Source organism: Mesoplodon mirus (genome assembly GCF_964341445.2).
Source record: "Mesoplodon mirus genome assembly, chromosome: 19".
Classification (NCBI taxonomy): domain Eukaryota; kingdom Metazoa; phylum Chordata; class Mammalia; order Artiodactyla; family Ziphiidae; genus Mesoplodon; species Mesoplodon mirus.
In genome coordinates, this window is record NC_138995.1 from 4,542,137 (window position 1) to 4,564,147 (window position 22,011).

A 22,011-nucleotide genomic window follows, 5' to 3' on the forward strand; every position below is an offset into this window, starting at 1 on the left:
TCTGTTCACATCTGATTATTTCTGCTGGTCTCTTCATTAGAATCTACACCTTTAAAATCCAGGGAGGGGATTGGTTTTATTCTTAGAAGATAGCATCTCCCAGTGAAGTGACACAGCTGAGGATTGGGGGCCAACATGCTTCTGAGCTGCTGAAGAAGATGGGCAGAGGCTCCTCATTTACTCAAGAAATGTTTATTGAGCATGGACAGTGTGGCAGGCACCGTTGTGGGCACTGGAGATGTCACAGGGAACAGGATTCCTGTCCTCCTGGTGTAGGGATGAGCAGACTGCAGGAGCCCTCAGGGCTGTCATCCTGAACCTTTAAACTCTTGTTTTACATGCAGTAATAATAAGCTAATTATATGCCCCTCTAGCCTGTGGCAAGTCAGAGATGGAGAGAGGGACTGGTAGAGGAAGGCATTTTGAACTTGCCCGCAGAGGCTGGTGCTTTTGTCTGTGGAGTTCTGTCAGAATCTATCCCTCAGGTTGTTAGCATGGGCCCCCTTCTTCCTCATTACCCTGTTAGCTCGATGAAATCTAGGTCATCCTTCAAGACCCAGTTCAAACATCACCTCCTCTGTGAAGGCTGCCCTGATCACCACCCCACAGGAAGAGTTAATTTCTTTCTTTCTTTGATGTTCCCATACGCCCTGTGATGCCTCGTGGCTATGGGGCTCACTTCATTGTGTCCACACACTTAATTTTTCTTATTTGCCTCTCTAGATTGTGTAGTTTTTGAGGGTTCATATTGTGTCTTATTCAGCAAAGTCTTTGAACCAAAAATTGTCAACAAGTGTTTGTCAAATGACTAACTAACAGCAATGGAAGAAACAGCAAAACTATAAAAAGTGGATACGAGAATGCAGAGCCGTGCACACCGGGGCGTGTAGTGCTCAGGCAATCAGACACCGAATCCTTCAGTGTGTTAGGAGTGTCTCATTGTCAATGCTGCAATTATGTACTCGGAGCCTCCAGGAACTGGTTACTGTTCTCTAAGTCAGAAGGTGAAGTCAGATGTAACACACTGACTTCCATTTAAGGAAGTAAAAGTAATCATTAAAAAAAAAGTTATGGTGCTTTGTCACTGAGGGAAAACCTTTAGCTATCCTGATAATTTGGGTCTCCAGATCAGCCCATTCCCTGAGGGTTCTACCAAAGTAATCATCTTTCTTTTCCTCTGGCTATTCTGTACTCCATTTTCTTGCGTTCTCTGTCAAACTAGGAAAGCTGGGTCCTTCATTTCACGAAAAAGCAATGAGGAAGGAATCATTTGAGACGTCTACTGCTTTGAGGAAGGGGTGGGACAAAGAATCAATGTGCATAGACAGTGTGATCTCACAGGCAAGGACCGTATACACATCCATGGAGCCCTTGTCCTCCGTGTCCCAGAGAGAGAGGACATTGAGCACTTCCAGGTCTTTGTCTGTCACTGCCTGGGCTCCCACATCAGCAGCTTGCTGGAAATGATGCAGCTGTGGCTACTGTCCAGCTGTCCCTATGCCCCAGGCGGCAGGATGTTTGGATTCTTTCCTGTTTCCTTTCATGCCCGCTCTAGGGAGCTTGCTTGGTGGAAGCTGACAGCTCAGCTTTTTGGCGTGTGGGCTGTTTTTTCCCTCCCTGAACCTTGTTTGCATAACTTCTTAGGGAGTCTATATAAGGTAAGGGCAGCTTCAGCCCAGCTCTGGGGCAATTTCCTGCTATCTCCTTCCCCCTTTCTTTTGTCTTGCTCTGAAGTTCAGTGTTGAATGGAAAGTATGAAATGATCACTTCTCTCTCTCTCGTTTTTTCTTTCTGTTGACCAGTAGATATTTATTGGGTGCCTCCTATGTGGCTGGCACTGTGGTTTGTGCTGGGGATATGACAAAAATTGTACAGATATGAAAGCAGCTGAAGAGATCAAAGGACATGCACCCAAAAGTGTACTTAGGTGCCGCTTAGGGAGTTTACTAGGGTTATTTAGGTGGTGAGACTTCTTTTTTTTTTCCCTCGCTTGTTTGTGTTCCTAATTATTCTACACCTAGTATGTGTTTTGTGTGTAATGAAAAATATTGTTCAGAGCATTTGCAAAAGTGTGAGGAAACCTCACACTGCTTGACTCGTGGCAGATCCTCTGTCTCCTCTGGGTTTTGTCCTCCAGCCAGTGCCAGCTTTGGGAAAAGGCAGAGGGGAAGGCAAGGGTCTTTTTTGGGAGAAGGTGAGGCCCCTGGATCAATGTGGATCTTGTGTCAGGGTCACCGTGGTGAGCATACTGGGTGTGACCAGTCAGGATCTGTCCCTCAGTGATTCTGAGCCTCAGGAGATTTCAGGTGTGGGTGGGAGGGGTGGGAGAGGGCAGGGAGTCATTAAGAGCTTGGTGGGGATTATGTGCCGTTCATAGTTTTTGGGAAATTTATTAGAGCAGCTCATCCTGGTGGCCTTGGTGATTCCAGATCAATCTGACCCCCCTCTTTTCTTCACCCCTCTTCCCATGTCCTCTGTGGTCATCTCTCCCTCTTTGTGTCATCCTATTTCCTTCATATCCCTCCGCCTCCTGCCTTACCTCTACTCTCTTTTCCTAAGTCCCTCCCTCCTTTCTAGCCCTAGACTGGAGCTGGAGGAGGGAAGAGATGGGAGAAGGGGAGGGGGTGGTAAAGGCAGTTGATAGGAGAGAGAGAGGAAAATGCAGGGTTGAGAGGGGGATAGAGGAGGGCCCGGGGAGGAAGAGGCTGCAAAGGAGAGAATGCCTAGTGACCACTGCCGGCGTTTCTTTTTTTTTCTTTTTGGCTGCGTTGGGTCTTCATTGCTGCACATGGGCTTTCTCTAGTTGCGGCGAGCGGGAGCTACTCTTCGTTGTGGTGCGCGGGCTTCTCATTGTGGTGGCTTCTCTTGTTGCAGAACACAGGCTCTAGGCACGTGGGCTCAGTAGTTGTGGCTCACGGGCTCCAGAGCTCAGGCCCGGTAGTTGTGGCTCGCCGGCTCAGTAGTTGTGGCGCACGGGCTTAGTTGCTCCGCGGCATATGGGATCTTCCCAGACCAGGGCTCGAACCTGTGTCTCCTGAATTGGCAGGTGGATTCTTAACCACTGAGCCACCAGGGAAGTCCACTGCCGGCGTTTCTGAGCACAGTTCTGCCAGGCAGTATTCCAAGAACATTTCAGGCAATGACTTTATGCTGCAAATTACCTTACGTAGTCAGTGAAGGCAAGGAGCCTTGAAAAGAGGAACAGGACTTTGAACCAAGTGGGCCCTGCCTGGGATCTCTAGGTCCTGAGGGGTCCTTAGGACTGTGGGATTGACTGGTTCAGGAGCTGTTTCACACTGATAACCCATCCTTGGCCCGTGATGAGACTTCACAGACCAACCAAAGGGTCAAGTTCTTTGGAGAGTGGAGTTTTATGACTGCCCTATGAGGACCATCTCTTCATGAACAAGACTCTCACTGAGCGAGGGAGGGGAGGGTGTCCACAGTCCCGAATTGGGGCCACCTCAGCGAAGGTCAGAAGGCAGCGAGTGGTGGTGTTGATGGTCCTTGGGGTCGGGGCTCCCAACCTTGCTTTGTCATCGGTTGATGGCTCCCCTGAGATGGGGCTCTGTGTGGTTTTGTGATGCGTTTGGAAATCGCTGTTAATGATGGCTTATGTCAGCAGACATATAGAGGTCACAGAAAAACTCCCTATTAGCAGTTCTGTAGTTCAGCAGCTCTTTCTCTAAATACTGCTCTTCTGTCTTGGGCTGTGGGATTCGGGGGAAGGGGGAGACTCTGTGGGGACAGTCCCGCTGGTCTCTGATGGGGAGGTGCTCAGGGAACCACGCCTAGATGCCTCAAATTCTGTAAATTCTAGTGTTGAGAAGACACACCATACGGGAAGCTCCTTTACACGATCAATTCCTTAAAATAAAAGGTGCTGGTGGGGAGGAAGTGGGTGAGGCTGAACTCTGGGCACTTCAGCTTTTCTGCCCTTGAGATGTTTTGTCTCACTCCCTTTCCTGGCCACGGGAGAGTGGGTCCTCCGAGCTGAAAACTCCATCTTCTCTTCTCACCGCTTCCTCTCGGTCAGTGGTTCTCGGGCTTTGGAGACACCGGAATCCCCCAGGGGCTCGTTCAAACTCACTTCCCAAACCCTATTCCCAGAGTTTCTGAATTCACAGTCTAATGCGTTCCTGGGCGGTGCTGTTGCTGCTGGTCTGAGCACCACACTTTGAGAACTGCTGCTCTAGATGTAATCATAGAAAAGGAATGTCTGGCTTCTTATCACTTCACCTCTCTGAGCCTCAGTTTCTCCATCTGTAAAATGGGATCGTGAGCAGTGCTGACCGGACAGAGAGGTTGGGATGGGAAAAACGTGCAGCTACATGTAAGTGCTTAGGACGGTGCCTAGCACGTAGTAAGTGCTTAGTAAACAGCCTCTGTCATCTTCAGGACCCTTGTTGGTATTATCTGTGCCCCCTGGTGCTTGGCACTGTGCTTGACACACAGTAGGTCCTCAAGAAATACTCATGGGACAAGCGGCCCCATGACTGTGTGTGCCTAGGAGGGCCCTACTTTGAAACCGAGCAGAGTGAGCGTAAGTTTGGCAGATACAGAAAGCCAGCAGAGAGGCTGGAAGGCAAGGAGGCTGTCCTGTTGGAGGGATTTTTTTTTTTTTTTTGACCGCACCATGCAGCTTGCGGGATCTTGGTTCCCTGACCAGGGATCGAATCTGGGCCCCCTGCATTTGGAGCATGGAGTCTTAACCACTGGAGCGCCAGGGAAGTCCTCGAGGCTGTCCCGTTGGGTTTGGCAGTTAGGAGGCCACTGTGGACCTTGGAAGGCAGTTTCACCAGACAGATAGGGACAGAAAAATAGTCACCATCCCCATCAGGCAAGCCTTTCACATCTCTTTCTTTTTCATTTAATCTTCACAACCAACTTGTGAGGTAAGTATTTGACCCATTTTGCAGATGAGGAAACTGAGGCTTAGAGGCATTCAGGAATCTGGTCTCATCACAGAGCTGGTATGAAGAGGGGATGAGTTTCTAATGGATTCCAGAACTTGGACTCAACCTGGATACTGTAGACCAGAATGCTGAGGCTGAACGGTCAAGGGAGCAGCAGGTGTAGACAGCTGTGCTGGGACCTCTCACAGAGGGAGCTCAGAGTGTGTGTCCCCTGGTATGAGTCCTGGGCCCGGGTGCCCCCCACCAGGGTTGTCCAGGGCTGCACCTCAACTTTTCAACCTCAGACTGGAAAGATGTGCCATTGGCCCATTGGGGACCAAGTACCACCCCAGGGGTGACAGTGACCCCAAGTACCAACCTTCTTCGGGCCAATTTTGCCATCCTAGTGTGTATGTGCCCACACATGCATTCACACACACACACACGAACATGCACACAGGCACACACACACACTCATATACGCATATGTGATGGGGTCAAGCTCTGCCTTCCAGGTGATGCACTCGTGTGCACATCCGTGTTTGGTCTGCCCGGTTTGTTCAGAGGAAGGAAGTTAGCGACTAAGTGAGAACTTCCTCCTGCATTGACTAGTTGGAGGTCAAATGGGCTTAGGACCTCCTTCAGGATGCGTGGGGGACAGAGGTCTGTGTGGGCAGCTGTGAAAATGTCACTCAGACCAACAGGCTTTTCAGCTCAGACTTTCAGCTGACTTTTCAATGTCATGCCAAATCCCGAGTGGCAGACATTTGTAAGCAAAACGTGACTCTGGGATTTTCAAAAACGTCAGCAATCTTGTTGGCCAGGCCATTGTCAGATAAGCGCCAAACAGGCACCCAGGAAAGCAGTCTCTCCAGCCTTGATAATTTAAATGCCATTGGCCTGCAGTTCTGGAAGTTCTTAAAAGCCAGGTTCCCTGTGTCTTTGGAGGTGGGTGTGAGACTGACTTATCGGATATCTGTCTTGTGCCAGGTTCTGGGCTGGTACTTGGGACACATGGTTTGTAACTTTCCCACTGAGTTTGGCCAGTGATGGGGCTGTTGGGATCCAAGTGTGGTCATGGGATCCCAAACATCCAGGCTGACCAATGAGGAAAAGGGAAATAGAGTGGTTGCCATGGAAACAGACTGCGAGTTCTTTTGCTGGTGTTGTCTTAGCCATAACAAGGCGCGAGGCATCTGAGGTGTGGCCCGCCTCCCCCTCAAGTCAAGGCTGCAATTTAATTAAACACTTTGGAGCTGGTTCTCCTGTTCCTCCAATAACTAGGAACAGTGTGCTGGCTTCCCAAAAGCGGCCTCGATGCTCGGAAATGCTCGGGAACCAAAGTCCTGCACCAGCCGTGCGTGGCTGCGTGAATTTCAGTTCCTCAGCCCGGACAGCCTCATTTCCTGTGCTCACTTCTCACCCGCAGCTCTGCCTGGTAGCTCAGGCTCCGGGGAGAAGGTTCTACCATGTCGGGCCAGCATCCTATTTAATCCTCATGGCCAAGGAAGGAGGGAGGTATAAAATTACCCCGATTTGGAAACATCCCGAGTGTCCATCAGTGGATGCATGGATGAACAGAACACAATGCGGTCCATCCATACAATGGAATATTATTCAGCCATAAAAGGAATGAAGATCATGCTACCACGCAGATGAATCTTGCCAACATGCTGAGTGAAAGAAGCCAGACACAAAAGACCACATAGTGTAGGGTTTCATCTGTGAGAAATGTCCAGAACAGGCAAATCCAGAGACAGAAGACAGATTAGTGGTTGCTTAGGGCTGGGGGAAGGGGGGGTGAGGAGTGACGGCTGGTGGGTAGGGGGTTCTTTCTGGGATGATGCAGATGTTCTGGAATTAGATAGTGGTAATGGTTGCACAACATTTTGGATGTACTAAATGCCGCTGACTTCTATGCTTTAAAATACTTAAAATGGTGAATTTTTGTGGTGTGACTTTTACCTCAATAAAGAAAAAAAATGGGGAGGACCAAAAAAATCACCCCATTTTACAGGTGAGGCAGCGAGGCTCCGATGTTTGGGGATTAAGTCAGATTCCTCCAGGACTAAGAGATGGAGCTCACATGGTCTCCTGTCCTTGGACTTTTCCTTCCTCACTTCCCACGGCCAGTTGGTCACCAAGCCATGTCAGTGTGGCCTGTGAAGTGTCCCTTACACCGGCCTGTCCTCACTGCCTGGACCCCGTGGTCAGGTCCCAGGATGGGCACCCACCAGGCTCCCATGGCTGGGTGGGGTGGGTCCCCTAAAGCAGGGAGGCTGGGCAGACACACCCGAGATGTCCTAGCCCTTGGCTTCAGGCTGGCTTTGTCCTTGGCATGTTACCTTGGGCACATCACACAACCTCCTAGCCTCATCTACCAAACGGTTGTTTGGATGTTGATGAGGGTGACAGTGGTGTCCCCCCCCCGACCCTGCAGCCCACCTCCCAGCATCCTTATAAAGACCCAATGAATACTGACCCGTAAACTGAAAGGTGCTTTGCCAGTGTGAATGACAATTATGATCTGTTTCCTTTAAGAAATGCCCACATGTGGAGTTTGGATCAGGAGTCCGTGGCCTGCCAGGGCTGTGTCTCAGCTCCCCTGGTCAGGTGGTTCCCCCTTAGACAGCGTAGCTTGTTGTCAGGATGAGCTCATGCTTTGAGGTACTAACCAGCCAGTTTAGACTGTGTCTCAATTTCACATGAGAGGGCTGGTGGCCTTGGATCTTGGTGAGAACCTTTACTTTGTGTGGGATTCGGCATGGAGACACTCGGAATGATTCTAGGAAGAAAGACACCTTGATTAAAAAAAAAAAAGCCATAAAACCTCAAAGTGTGAACCTTTGAGCAGCAGCATCAGTGTCACCTGGGAGCTGGTTAGGAATGCAGACCCTGGGGCCCTATCCCAAACCTGCGAATCAGAATCTGCATTTTAGCGAGATCCCAGGTGATTCAGACAATGCTTAGGAAACACAGCTCGATGGGTCACTGGGTCGCTGAGAAATCCTAAAGCCAGCGACGAAAAGCCATTTGAGAGTATGAGCTGAATGAAGCGGCAGGTACAAGATGCATGACCCCAAACCAGCAGCATCCCGCGTACCAGCCATCATGGGGGGGGGTTGGGGGAGGGTGGAAAGAGATTTCTCCGATAACTGCAATTGACATGTGAATTATTTAGGCATTAATCTGAGTAAGGATATGTGATGCCCTCAAGAAAACGTGCAGGATTTTGGTGGAAAACACAAAGGGGTCCTGATTAAATGGGGACACAAAGTATGTCTAGAATTTGTTCTTACCTGCGGGCGGTTCTGCCCCCCTGGGGACAATTGAGCAATGGCTGGAGGCGTTGTTGATTGTCCTAGTGGGCGGGGACAGGGTGTTTGTTTGTGTGTGTGTGCGTGCGCTCGCGCAGGCCAGGATGCTCCTCAGCACGAAGAATGACCCAGCCTCTAATGACTAGAGTACCAAGGTGGACACACACACACACACACACACACACACACACACACGCGCGCGCGCGCGCGTCACTTTAAGAATTCAAGAATACCGGCTGATATTTTGGGGATGCAGAGCAGTGGAGGATGGGGGAACTTAGCACAATGTACTATGAAAGAGATTCTGAAGTGATGATGAGATTACTGGTGTGGCAATGACACAGACTTAAAAGTAGATCCATCGGCCAGAATAGCCCCCAGAGTCATTCTAATAAAAACAAACATATACCATATAACAAGCATAACATACCCAGTGGAAAAATACTCAGAATTCTTCTTTTTTAAATTAATTCATTATTTTTATTTATTTATTTTTGGCTGCACTGGGTCTTCGTTGCTACCCGCGGGTTTTCTCTAATTGCGGCGAGCGGGAGCTACTCTTCATTTTGGAGCACGAGCTCTAAGTGCGCCAGCTTCAGTAGTTGTGGCACGCGGGCTCAGTAGTTGTGACTTGTGGACTCTAGAGTGCAGGCTCAGTAGTGTGGCGCACGGGCTTAGTTGCTCCACAGCATGTGGGATCTTCCCGGACTAGGGATCGAATCTGTGTTCCCTGCATTGGCAGGCAGATCCTTAACTACTGGGCCACCAGGGAAGCCCCAGAATTCTTTATTGGCCTAATTGTCTGGCCATAAGCTAGCCATGCCCAGTGGGCCCAGAGCTATATCGCAGACCAGAACAAGGGCCACCGTCTTTGTTTCCTCCTCTCCTCCCCACCCCAGCCCAGTTCCCATCTCTCCACCGTGTGGCTTTGCTGTTCCAAATAGGGCCTCAAAGATTTGGGATTAAAAAGAGTCGACGAACTTCTGTTCCCTAAATCAGATTCAGAATTTGAGCCTTGACTGTCTGGGGGAGGGGAGGGTCGCAGGCATGGCAGCCAGAGAGGCCTGGCCTCCATCTGCCTGTGCAGCCTCGGGAGTGTCACATGACCCTTCTGTGCCTCCACTTCCCATCTGTGAAATGGGCATCCCAGCCTGTGGCACTGTTGTCGAGATTGAGCGAGGGAATGTTGGCTCCTGCCATGTGGCTCTGGGCACCCTCGTGGCTCAGAGCCCCTGCTGGAGATGTGGATTTGGGGTGTTTTAACCGAGGACCGTGCCCTCCCTTTGCCGTTGGTGCAGATGACGTCCGATTGTTTGCCTTCGTGCGCTTCACCACCGGGGACGCGATGAGCAAGAGGTCCAAGTTCGCCCTCATCACGTGGATCGGCGAGAATGTCAGCGGGCTGCAGCGCGCCAAGACCGGCACGGACAAGACCCTGGTGAAGGAGGTAGTGCAGGTAACTGTCCTTGTGTTCTTTTAGGGTCTCGGGGGGGAAGGGTGCCGGTCACACCCCACAAAGGGTCACCATCCAGCAGGGACACAAGGGGCTGGGCTTGGCTACTTGGTCTGTGACTTGGAACGTGTCATGCTACATTTCTGGACCACTAGCACCGCTGGTGAGATGTACCCCAAATTGCTTTCTGGGGTGGTAGACGCATTTGTGATCCTGACCATCAAACACTAGAAAAGTGGTGGCTGGTGTCTACCTCTGGGCGGGGCGGGGGGCTCACGGAGAAGGGGTTGGAGGGATGACCAAAATGGCACCACTTCCTGATTGGGTGATGGATGACTTCCAACTGTGGCCATGAGGACCCAATGGGAGAATTCACGAGTGCTCTCTGAATGGTGTCTAGTACACAGTAGGTGCTCAATAGCACTTGGTGAATGAATAAATGTCAACCTTATGGGCACCAGCAGGGGTTTTATGATGACTTTGATGGCCATAGAATGACAAAGGCTATATCAACAGTGGCAGAGAATCCTAGTCTGGGCAGCTGGGCGTTGGTCATGACTGACTTACTCCTGTGTCCCTATTAGACGGAGGGGAGGAGGAAAAGGTGGCTGTACCCTTGGTTTTGTCTCTGAGCTTCTAAACAGTTCTACCTGTAGAGCTCCCCATTTTAAAGGTTTTTTTCCATTCTGGACATAACAAAAATTGACAGTAAGTGATTCATCTGGGGCTAGGACACTGGGTCATGCTGAGAAAAATAAAATCCAAATTCCAGAAAGATAAACTGGGGGAGGGAGGTGAAGGGGAGATAGTTTTCTCCCTACCAAAGGGTTCTCCATTTTGCAAAACAATTTCCTAAAACCCGTGATGGGGAGGTGGTATAGCTACCACCCACCACGGGTATGGGGCTTCTTTTTGACGTGATGAAAATATTCTAAAATATTCTAAAATCATGGGCTTCCCTGGTGGTGCAGTGGTTGAGAATCCGCCTGCCGATGCAGGTGACACGGGTTCGTGCCCCAGTCCGGGAAGATCCCACATGCCGTGGAGCTGCTGGGCCCATGAGCCATGGCCGCTGAGCCTGCGCACCCGGAGCCTGTGCTCCGCAACGGGAGAGGCCACAACAGTGAGAGGCCCGTGTACCGCAAAAGAAAAAAAAAAAATTCTAAAATCTGTGGTGATGGTTGCACATATCTGTGAATATACAAAAGGAAGCCATTGCATTGTAAAAAAACCAAAACCAAAATACACACACACAGAAATCAGCTGTGTGCAATGTGGTGTCCTGGACTGGATCCCGGAACAGAAAAACTGGTGAAATCGGAATGAAGTCTGGGGTTTAGTTTAGTAGTCACGTTCCAGTGTTGGCTTCTTAGCTGTGACAGATGTAGCACGGTAACATAAGAAGTTAACAATTGTCAAAATGACCAGTGGGGTACATGGGAACTCTTGGTATTGTCTCTTGCCACTTTTCTGTAAATCCCCAACTATCCCCAAAGAAAACTTTTATTCAAAAAATAATAATAGGAAAACATTTTCCTATCATTCCATTTTTACAGTTTATTTTTCCATCTTCGCTACGAGTTCTGCAGGGGAGCTCACCTACCTCTTCGCATTGCTGCGGTCACAGCCTGTGAATCACGCCCTAATCAGCTTCTTCTTCTTTTTTTTTTTCCTAACATAACATAATTACATAAATTATGTGGCCTCAGGGTCTTTGTAATGAAGGTTTTTCTGGCGGCTGAGCGTCCCATTTCACAAGCGCACTGTGAAGTACTGAAAATCCCCCTGGTGTTGACCTCTTGAGTTGCTTCCAGTTTTTATTGTTAGAAATAATGTCCTAACCAACATTTTAATACATGCAGCTCCTTTCTGTCATCCACTGGATCGTTTCTTTAGAATATGCTTTTAGGAGGTGGGGGTTCCATATCATCACAGGGGTGAGGATCACTTTAAAAACGTATAGGCTGTCAGATTCCCTCCTAACAGGTTAGCACTGTGCCTGGGACATAGTAAGTGTTCAGTACTTATCATTTACTTCCTATCCTAATCAACATTACCAGTGAACACTGTGGTTGGTATACCCTCTCCAGCACCGGCACCCTTGCTTCGGATGGCCACCTACTCAACCCCACGGGCTATTTTTCTTCAGGACAGTTGGGGGTTTTAATGGTTAACCAGCTTTCAAGGGTCTCCTTTATGGCAACAGAATGGAAGATGCAAAAGAATGCATGTCCAAGTCCGAAGGTCTCCCACTGGACTCCGCCCTCCACACTTAGCCCTCTTGTTGGGCAGCCAGGAGAGCAGGGCACACAGGGAGAAGATGTTTGCTGGGATGCGTCCAGTGGGGGCAGTCTTTTGAATCTTGCAATGCTCCTGTTTTCTTTCCTTTTTTAAGATTGTGGTAAAATGCAGTAACATGAAATGTTAGCCCTTTTGGCATACGGTTCAGTGGCGTGAAGTCCATTTGCAGTGTTGGGCGATAATCACCATCGTCCGAAAGTTCCAGAACTTTTTTTTATCACCCCCCAAAGGAAACCCTGAACCTATTAGCAGTCTGCAGAGTTCTTTATATATCTAGAACTCTTCTCAATTTGGCTCAGTGGGTTAAGAGGGTGATTTGGGGAAATATGATTCTTTGGTAACTTCAATTGGGAGTATTGGTTATAATTCATTTGTTTGCAGACTCAAATACATTGCAGCAAAAAGGGTAACTGCTTGGCTCTCTGAACTGGGAAGTGCAGGGGTTGCCAGCTTTAGGTGTGGATGGATCCAGGGCTGAAGCAGTATCTTCCTTTCATTTCTCTTTTCTCTTGCCTCTGGATTTGGCCTCAGGTGGCCTCTGTGCAGCAGGAGAAATGGTCCAGGCCTGGTGGTTCTTCTCTGTCTTGATCCCAGGGGAAGAGAGAGCCCCCCTCCCTCAGTGTCAATCATTCCCTTAAAATGATCCAGTTGGCATATCCTGTGGACCAGGCAGGTGGGGTCTCATGATTGGCAGCTCCGAGTGTTAAAAGAAAGGGATGCTGGTAGACGAAAAGCACAGACGTCCCCGCTGGTGGTGGTGGGGGGCAGGGACTCTATCTTGAGCTGCAGGTACAATGTAGTATTTTGACCATTACCTTTCGTATTTTCCACGTCTGCACTTAAAGAGGTTTATCACCCGAACCTATCACAAGACCTCACGTTTATACTGCAGTTGCAAATACAGCCATTAATATTACAAAGGGGTCGATTTTACTGGCATAATGGTATTTTCTGACAGTCACTAAAATCATGCTGATCCTGGTGTGTTAGTTGTCCTTTCTGCTCAATGGGGACTCAGAACAGATGTTCTCTAAGGGGTCTCCAGATGGACCATTCTGGATTCCGTGTCTTGGGGACAGGCTCACATCCCTAGCTGCCTTTTACCACAGTTTCCAAGTGAAGAATAAATGGATTGAGGTTTAGTTTAAGATTACTCATAACCCTTGGTTTTTGTAATAATAAAAGTAATATACCCACATCCTTATGCTTTGTATGAGATGTAGACAATGTAAATTAATGTAGAGACACTGAAATCAAGAGGAATGGGTCTTTACGCCACCTGCCTGCCTGTGGGCAAGTCTCTCTCCCTTCCTGGGCCTCAGTTTCCCCATTTAAAGATGAGTTGGATGACTTGACCTGCTGTGTCATATTCTGTTTTGATTTATTCTGAAATTGTTTCTTTTTTTATGGGGTAGTTTTTTTATGACCGCATGTTACATTTAAATGAACCATACTTCACTTTGTCAGACAAAGAGACAGTTTGTAGTGCAGTCGTCTGGGGTATAGCCGTTTGAGCCAGATGGGGTGAGTTCAGATTTCAGCCCCGCCATTTACTGTATGGCCTTGAGCAAGTTGCTCTCCTCTGGGCTTCACTCCCCTGATGGCTAAAACTGGGCTGGTATAGTGTCTGCCTCTTGCGGTTGTTGTGAGGATTACATGAGCAACTATACGGAAAGCGCTTAGAGTTATCTCTGGTAGAGGCCCGGAAGTGCGGCTCTTATGACTCCCAGCTGTCCTGTTTAGACAGCACCACGATGCACAGCTTTCTAGGTTGTGGAGCGTTTCCCTGGGAGCGGATAGGTCCTCGTGCTGAGCCCCGGGACACAAGGCATGAATCTTATTGTTGACCCATCCTGCCTGATTGTCTTGCAGATGGCTTGGATCAAAGTCACATCCATCAGCAACACAGGAAGGTCCTGAGCCTCACCCACCCTTGCTGGTGCTGACTTCAAACAATCCAGTCCTTCATGTTCCAGCCTGGGGCCTGCGCATAGGTGCATCAGCAAGGGGAGCCCTAACCTTAACCCTAACCCTAACCCTAACCCAGAGCAGTGATAGGATTTGCCCCGAACCCATGACTAACAAGCAGCAGGCCTGGGGCTGGAGCCCGGAGGAGTTAAAAATCAGGAGGTTTGATTCTGGGTCTCTTTAGTCTGTGTTCAGAGCCGGGCTGAGCTGCTGAGCTGCATCTGCGACTGGTGGAAAGCAAGACAAGACCAGCAAGGTCACGGGCAGTGACGGCTGCTGGGCTGGGCCATGGTGACAGCCGGACTCAAGCCCTGGGAATGTGCTGAGTGGACAGGGTGTGCGGCTGCGTCGTCACAGCCGTCATCTGCTTCACAGAAATGCCTGGCTGGTGCCGGCAACACAACACCCGTCCCATTGTTCCGGCGCCTCTGTGGGATGACAGGGGCAATGCAGTCACCCCCCACACACACACTGTTAGAGACCTGCCTGCGCTGGGCCAGGCTGTCTTGCTTTAGAGCAGACTCAGTTGATGAAGCATTGTGCTGGCCTTGCGGAATCACTTTGTTCACGCGGTCCTTTTATCTATTTTGTATTTTTTAACATCATATGAATGCTCACGGAGCCAAGTAACCAGAGGTAGGTCTCAGCTTTCAGCACTGGGAAAAGAACGGCAGGGAGTGTTTCCTCCAAGGAGAAGTAGAGGCGGGAAGGACGGGCATGTCAGTGACTGCATGGAATCATCAGTGTAGTGTACCCTGATGGCCTCTGAACCCCAGGAGCAGGGATGGCTTACATTCTGGACCCCCTCCACCCCCAGGGCCGGGACCAGAAGTCCTAACTCTCCTCCAGGAGGGTCGTATTTGTGTACCAATGTGGTAGTAATATTAATAACAAGAGTTTTATTGTGCCGCTACCACATGCCTGGCACTTTCAAGGACTTTCCACACATTAAAATGATTCCTTCTTCACAACAAGGACAGTTCTGTCATTATCCCCACTTTATAGATGAGGAGCCTGGGACCCGGGTAAGTTGGGGAAGTTGCTCAATGTCCCCTGTGCTTGTAGACTGGCCCCTGGGGCCCTGACTGTCACTTCACCCCACTGCATGTTTCCCAAAGTCCTCTAGCACTCTGAGAAGGCTCTGAGAAGTTCTGCAGGAAACAAACCTCTTACATTTATTTTTTAAATTTACTGATCTGGTTCTCAAGCTCCTTGATGGTAGAACCTTTTTTTTTTTTTTTTAAACTGGAAACTGAACATCATTGCACAGTGTTTCTTTTTTTTTAAAAATGCTGCTGTGGGCCTCCCTGGTGGCGCAGTGGTTGAGAGTCCGCCTGCCGATGCAGGGGATACGGGTTCGTGCCCCGGTCTGGGAGGATCCCATATGCCGCGGAGCGGCTGGGCCCGTGAGCCATGGCCGCTGAGCCTGTGCGTCCGGAGCCTGTGCTCCGCAACGGGAGAGGCCACAACAGTGAGAGGCCCGCGTACAGCAAAAAAAAAAAAAAAAAAAAAAAAAAAAAAATGCTGCTGTGTCAAATGGTAGAGATCATGGGCTTAAGGGGAGTGAGACCCAAGTTGATATTCCAGCTCTAGCAACTTTTCATCCTAGGACCTCGGGCAAGTAACTTTATCTCTAGACTCTGTCCTCTCTTATGAAAAAGAGACTGTAAAATTTCATAGAGCTGTTGGAAGGATTAAAGGAAAGTAAAGGATGTGAAAAGGTTTCTCCTTTTAGTGACCGATGAACTCCTATTCATCCTTCAAAACCCTTATTCTTTATCCCATTCTATCAGCCTCAATCAGAATTAATTGCTCCTTTATCTGTTTGTATGATACTGTGACCCAAATTCCATGAATTATAATTAAGTGACCCTAGAAAGTAATCTCAAGGGCAGGGACCATGGCCGCTTTATTTGTATTTCTCAAACCTAGAAAAGTACTAAACAGGTGCTAAAAAGTGAAGAAACAGATCTGTTCACTTAGGCTGTAGTCTGTGTCTTTTTCTTGGTGTATTCCTAGGACAGAAGCTAGTAAATGTTCAGTAACTGCTCTTTGGGCTGAATTAAATTGTGGAAGCCATTTACACTCAGGGAGGGATTTGGGGGTGGATTGGAATTTCCAAGGGCTCTGCTTTGTGTCAGTGAAAAGCAGAGGTGAGAGCTGGTTGGGTCAGCCGGGAGAACCCACACACTTCTGTGTCATGAGATTTATGGGGCTGCTGCTCCCCCTTGCAAAGCATTAGTTGCTGCCTGGCCCTCGGGGGACCAGCTTTGGCGCTTCATCCATCTTTAAAGGGTTTCAGCTGTTTGTTTTTACAGGGAGTTTTAAGCTTCTCCAAGCCTGTGGTTTGTGGAAAGGCCCTTTATTCTTCTCAGAACCAGAAAGGGCCTTTTGCGCTGATGCGTTTCACCTGGGCCTGGGCTCAGGCAAGGGGGCTTTCCCGTGCTTGTGTCCTTTATTTAACACAAATACAAAGCTCCCAAGAGGCCTGTGAATGGTGGAGCCAGGGATCATGTGTGGAGGGGCAGGTGCCATTATACACCCAATATACAGATGAGGAAACTGAGGCTGGGAGGGGTGAGTCCTCAAGCCAAGGTGAGTGTCAAGACAGAAGCCAGATGGTGGGGCTCAGAGACCCGCTTTAGTTGTGGGAAGGGCAGTGGTGAACCTGGTTCTATGCTTCTGCTACCAGGAGGTTAAAAGCCCTTGGGAGAGGAAGACGCCCAGGCCCTGAGCCCAGCATGTAAATGGAAGCCGCTTTCACAAGCCTGCTCTGCCGGTGGGCTGTGGCCGGGTGCCCATCACTAAACCCCAGATGGGTCCCAGCCCTCAGCCAGCTGGCCTTGGCGTGGTGCCTGCCTGGTTGCCCCCCGCCAGCTGGCCTCCTGATGTCCACACAGTGATTCCCAACACTGTCAACAGCAGACAGTTTCCATGCTCTGGGGATGCCAGATTAGACTGTGTGCAGGTCTTTACTGAAGGAGCCCAAACGCTGAGTCCAGACAGGTCTCCGTGTGTGGCATGCACACCCCACGGTGCTTTTGGGGCTGTAGGCTGCCTACACTCTCTACGTTTTGTCTTCAGATTTTCCCTCCCTCGTTCTCTTCCCCTGCATGGACCAACCCCACCTTTGTCCTTGTCATAGTTTGTCCCTGGACATCCTGCCTTTTGAAAGACCTTCCCAGAACAAGCTCCAGGCTCTCTGTTTTCTCCCCCTTGGTGGTTTATCCCAGGGTGGTGTGGTTTTGAAAAATGGTTTGGACTAAATTAAGGACCTAAATGATGATCAGTCACACAGCGATTTCTGCTAATTCCCCTGGAGCCCTGACCATGTGGTACATGTTATTACAAACGTGCTTAATCATAGCAGAGGTACAGTGTGTGTCCTTTCATGTAACATTTCATAAATGTTTTCAGTTTTCATAATTTTAATGGCTGAATACTATTCTGTTAGTGAATGTGCGATTACATGTACGTGTGTGTGTGTGTGTGTGTGTGTGTGTGTGTTTTCACTCTCCTGGTAAAGACCTTGGCGTGGAGTTAAACACGGGTTTCGGTCCCAGCCCCACCACTCACCACGTGTGCGACCTTTTGCCGGCTACTTTACTTCCTTGAGTTTCAGCATCCTCTGAAAATTGGGGATGATAATATCTAAACTCATGGAATTGTAAAAATTAAGTAAAATACTGTATATCATAAGTGTCTGCTATGTATGAAGTGTTCAATGTAAATACTACTTACTTATTTACCCAACTTCTGTTGAAAAGTGGAAGCAGTCTGGTATTTACTGACAATGAACATCTGTGAGTATGTTGTAATTTTTAAAAAATTCTGTTGAATTATTCCTTTGGGAAAAAGTCCCCAAAGTGGGTGTCACTGAGGAACAAGAAATGCTAAGCACAATTTCAACCAGGCAGAAATTGAAGTCCTAAACATGGATTTAATATTGTTTGTCAAGTGATCGATAGCAGGGGCTATTTGGAGGTCTGGGTTTAGGATTTTGAGTTTAAGTCTGGACTCGGTGGGGAAAGTGCCATGATTGATTTGTGATGTCTGCCATGGATACTGGAGAAGAGAACAGAGTTTGTTTCCCACATCTTACCATCCCTGTTCTAGATGGAGCCATAGTCAGAAATCAGGCAGAATGGAGTCAGGGCTTCTGTAAATGTCCATGGTCAGGAAAGCAGGGGGTGTCAGAATCCAGGCAGTCACTCACATGCTAAAGAGGTGGGTGGCCCTGCAGGGGTCAGGATTCAAGGCGTATGGATGGCTGCTCCTATTTGGTTTGGACCCAGAACTACCCCAGCATGCTATAAGACATCATGCTTTCCCCCATCCATCTGTGTTGGGCAATTACCTTGTGTCCACTCGAAATGCCACCACATTTCTCCCTCTTGTCCTTTGTCCTCTCCTTAGTGAAATAGGGTGGTGTCACTTCTGCCCTGTGGTGGTGACGCAGGTGCCTGTGTTCCCGAATCTGTCAAACACTGGACCATACCATTTTGATCTATTTGTTTTTCCCTTGTCTGTGGTGACTCATGCCAGGTATAAGAACCTGTTCTTTTTAAGTAAATTACACCTTGCTGGAAGGATTTTTAAAACCTTGGTCTCTGAGGCGCTGTAGAATAGTTGTAGGAGGGAAAGTGTAGGGGACCCAGGAGGGGTTGGCACGTTTGATACTGTGCCTTTTCATCAGGCCTGTGTTCCTTGGAGGGTGCCTTTTCTCCTAGCACGATGCAGGCTGCTGGGGACCAACTGCTTTTCTTCAGCACACCAAGGTCTTTGGTTTATAATTAATCTTCGCCTACTTGGGGGAAAAGATACAATATTGTGGCCAGCATGTGTCTCATCCACCCCCTGTCCCATTTCACACATGTGGGAAGGGAGGTTCCTTCCCCCGTTTTTTTGCAAGAGTTTACTAGCACAAGGCCTCCTTTTCGAAAGCCATGCTCTAATCCGAAAGTTGACAGTTCTGTGCCAGTTTTCCCCATTGCTCCTTGGATTCTTGTGTCCAAGGTGGAACTTTGTCCCACATGCTCTGGAGGCTCAGGTGCAAATCCACAGATAGCTGTTGGGGAAAGGGCTGGCCAAACCTGCCTTCTAGAACCTGTGAAAGAAGAAAGCCCTCTTCTTTCACAGAGGTGGAAACCAGGGCCCAGAGCCATTGATAGCTTCCTTCGGGGCATTTTAGAGCCCCCTGGTTCTCTTTCTCTGCTCTTAGACTCTCAGAGGGACCTGTAAGTACCAGATTTTGACTTCCCATGGCCTAGGAGAGTGTCTGGCGTATAATAGGTGTTCAGTAAACATGTGTTTATTGGAAGAACAAATTGCATTAGCTCTCATTGTCTTTGGATACAACGAAGGTCACCTTTCCTCCCCGGCCCTGCCTTGTAGAAATGTGCATTGATGGCATCACAAACTTAACTGTCAAAGACTCCCACTCATTTTTTCTTCCCAGACCTTCCCAGCACCCATATTCTCTGCATAGGGTAGCAACCCACCATGGTCCTAATGTTCTAGGTGGAAGACCAGACACACTTCTACCCCAACAGGCTTCTTCTCTGTCCTCCTATGGCTAATCCCACACACAGCTTTTGGACGAGCAGCTGGATTTGCCGTCTTCTTTCTGCGAGGGCAGGGAGAGCCAATGTCACTACCTTGCTTATTCCGAGGAATTCTCCAGACTTCACTTCGTTAAAAAGTAAACAGTGGGGATGGAGAAATCAGTGTGGGTGAGAGAAGAGGAACTAGCCACTCCCTGTGCTCTGAGTGTTTCAGAAAACTTCTTTATAGCTCAGACTCCCCTAACAATCTCGTGAACAAGGGTAACTCAGGGTCATTTAAAACATTACCTAGTCATTCTTGAGCACTTCCTGTGCTCACTCATCATATCCTCACAACCAGCCCTAGGATGTAGTAGGTCCTCTTATCGTCCCTGCTTGCAGATGAGGAGACTGAGGCTCAGGGCGGGTAAGTTTCTGGGGAGGGTCAGGCTGCTGGAGATGCATATGCACAGCTGTCCCTATTCATATTTGGCACAAACTACTCCTAGCATGTTTTAGGACTGAAGCCGGGGTTTAAACCCAGGCCAATGGGAGCCATTTAAAAATGAAGTGATTTAAAACCAAGGATAGGAAAATACTTATACACTTTTTTTTTTTTCTTTTGCGGTACGCGGGCCTCTCACTGTTGTGGCCTCTCCCGTTGTGGAGCAACAGGCTCCGGACGCGCAGGCTCAGCGGCCATGACTCACGGGCCCAGCCGCTCCGCGGCATGTGGGATCTTCCCGGACCGGGGCATGAACCCGTGTCCCCTGCATCGGCAGGCGGACTCTCAACCACTGCGCCACCAGGAAAGCCCACTTATACACTTTTTAAGCCAGCCTTGCAAATAGATTCTTGACTATGTACAGAGCCCCAATTCCTAACCCCAGTCCTTCCCTAGAATTGCCCTCCTTGGAAGCAGACCAGTGTCCATCTTATGTCTTTGAAGCATGAACTTAAATGCACTTGAGAAAAGTCACAGGGACACAATGTGTCCTGAACTTGATTGGTGTGTTTCCAAACCATCTTGGAGTCCTTTTTAGCTGGATGAGGCCTCTTCCTTTGAAAAGTCCTGCACTGGCAGAAAAGGGAGAGACCCTGTCTGGAGGCTCTCAGCCAGGGACACCGAGTTCCCAGACATGAAGATCTTTCTAGAACCACAGGTGACCGTGCCCCCAGACTGGCATATTTTGCTTTGAAGTCTCTGGCATGTGGCTTTGGTAGCCTTGAGGGTATGACGGATGCTTACGTGGGAGGGACAGGCAGGCTGGAGCAGCCTACCGGGGAGGATGCGGAGGAGTGAGGACCTGCCCCCAAGGCCCCGAGGTGAGGCTGCTATGTGCCCTGGGATAGATTGTTTCCCCTCTCTGGGTCTCCTACTTCTTCTCTATCAAATAAGGGGGTGAATGTCAGGGTTTCAAAGACTCTTTCAGCTCAATGTCCCCTGCCCCCCCACCACCTGTTTTTGTTAACCAAGGTATAATGTACATAGAGGAAAGTGCACGAATCTTAGATGTACAGCTTGACAAATTTTTGAATTTTAAAAGTTTGAATTTTTGTACGTACCCATGAAACTACTGCCCAGATCAAGATGGAACATTTCCCACTCTCCCTGCTCCGCCCCCAAAGGATCCCACTCCCCCACTCAGATCGGCTGTAATATTTTATGGTTAATGATTCTCCTTGACTGAGCACGTTATTCTCTCAGGTTCCTTCCTGTTCTATCTAGACCTGGGCTGCCACCAGCCACGTGTGGCTGCAGAGCACAGAAAGTCTGTCTTGTCATACTGCTATGTGCCGTGCCTATAAGTAAAATATACACTGGCTTTCCAAGATTTAGTATGGAGCACAAAATGTAGACATTTCACTGATGGTTTTATATACTGATTACCTGTTACAATGGCAATATTTTGGATATAGAGTTAGATCAAATACTATTACAATGAATCACCTGTTTCTTTTTCAGTGTGGCTACTAGAAAATTTAAAATTCCCTACGTATTAGCATTGCTCTGGGCCCTGCCGGTCTCCTTCCTGGAGAAAGGACTTGCCCCCCCCTCATCTTGCAGTCCTCGTGTGGCCTGCCTCTGCCTCAGGAGGTGTTGCCTGGAGGATGCCAGGGACAGTGGCTGAGAGCAGAGGTGTGAGCATGGCGGGGAGGTGGCCCTGCTTTGTGCAGATGTGTTCTTTGTGGTTTTCAGCGCGGGCAAGTCCTTGCAGGCCCCTCAGGTCCCAGGCGTTGTTCCCACATCAAAGTCTGGCTGTGCACAGAGCTGTTTTCGTTCTGTTTCTGCCTCTTGGAAAACTCACACTTAAACCCACTTCACGGAATTGGTGGCATCTCCCTGCCATGTCGAAGGCCTGCTATGTGAGAACCCTGGCAGGAACAGAGGTGGAGGAGTGTACACTCATTTTGAGTTGAGTTGAGGCTGACTCAGACCTTTGCGGGACTTTTTGCAGAGTCCACACCCTGAGGGGAAGCATCGGCTCACCCAGCATCCTGTGGTGGATGAGGCCCACCAGGCCTGCCTGCTA

General features: G+C 49.1%; 1 protein-coding gene across 1 annotated transcript in view; it reads left to right on the forward strand.

Annotated features, from left to right (window-relative positions):
* The window catches only part of COTL1 (coactosin like F-actin binding protein 1), a 44,656-nt gene that overhangs the window by 18,443 nt on the left and 4,202 nt on the right, over positions 1 to 22,011 (forward strand). The window contains exon 3 of the mRNA XM_082607688.1: positions 9,511 to 9,668. Within this exon, the coding sequence (XP_082463814.1) occupies positions 9,511 to 9,668 (158 nt within the window). The remainder of the gene's footprint in view (positions 1 to 9,510; positions 9,669 to 22,011) is intronic.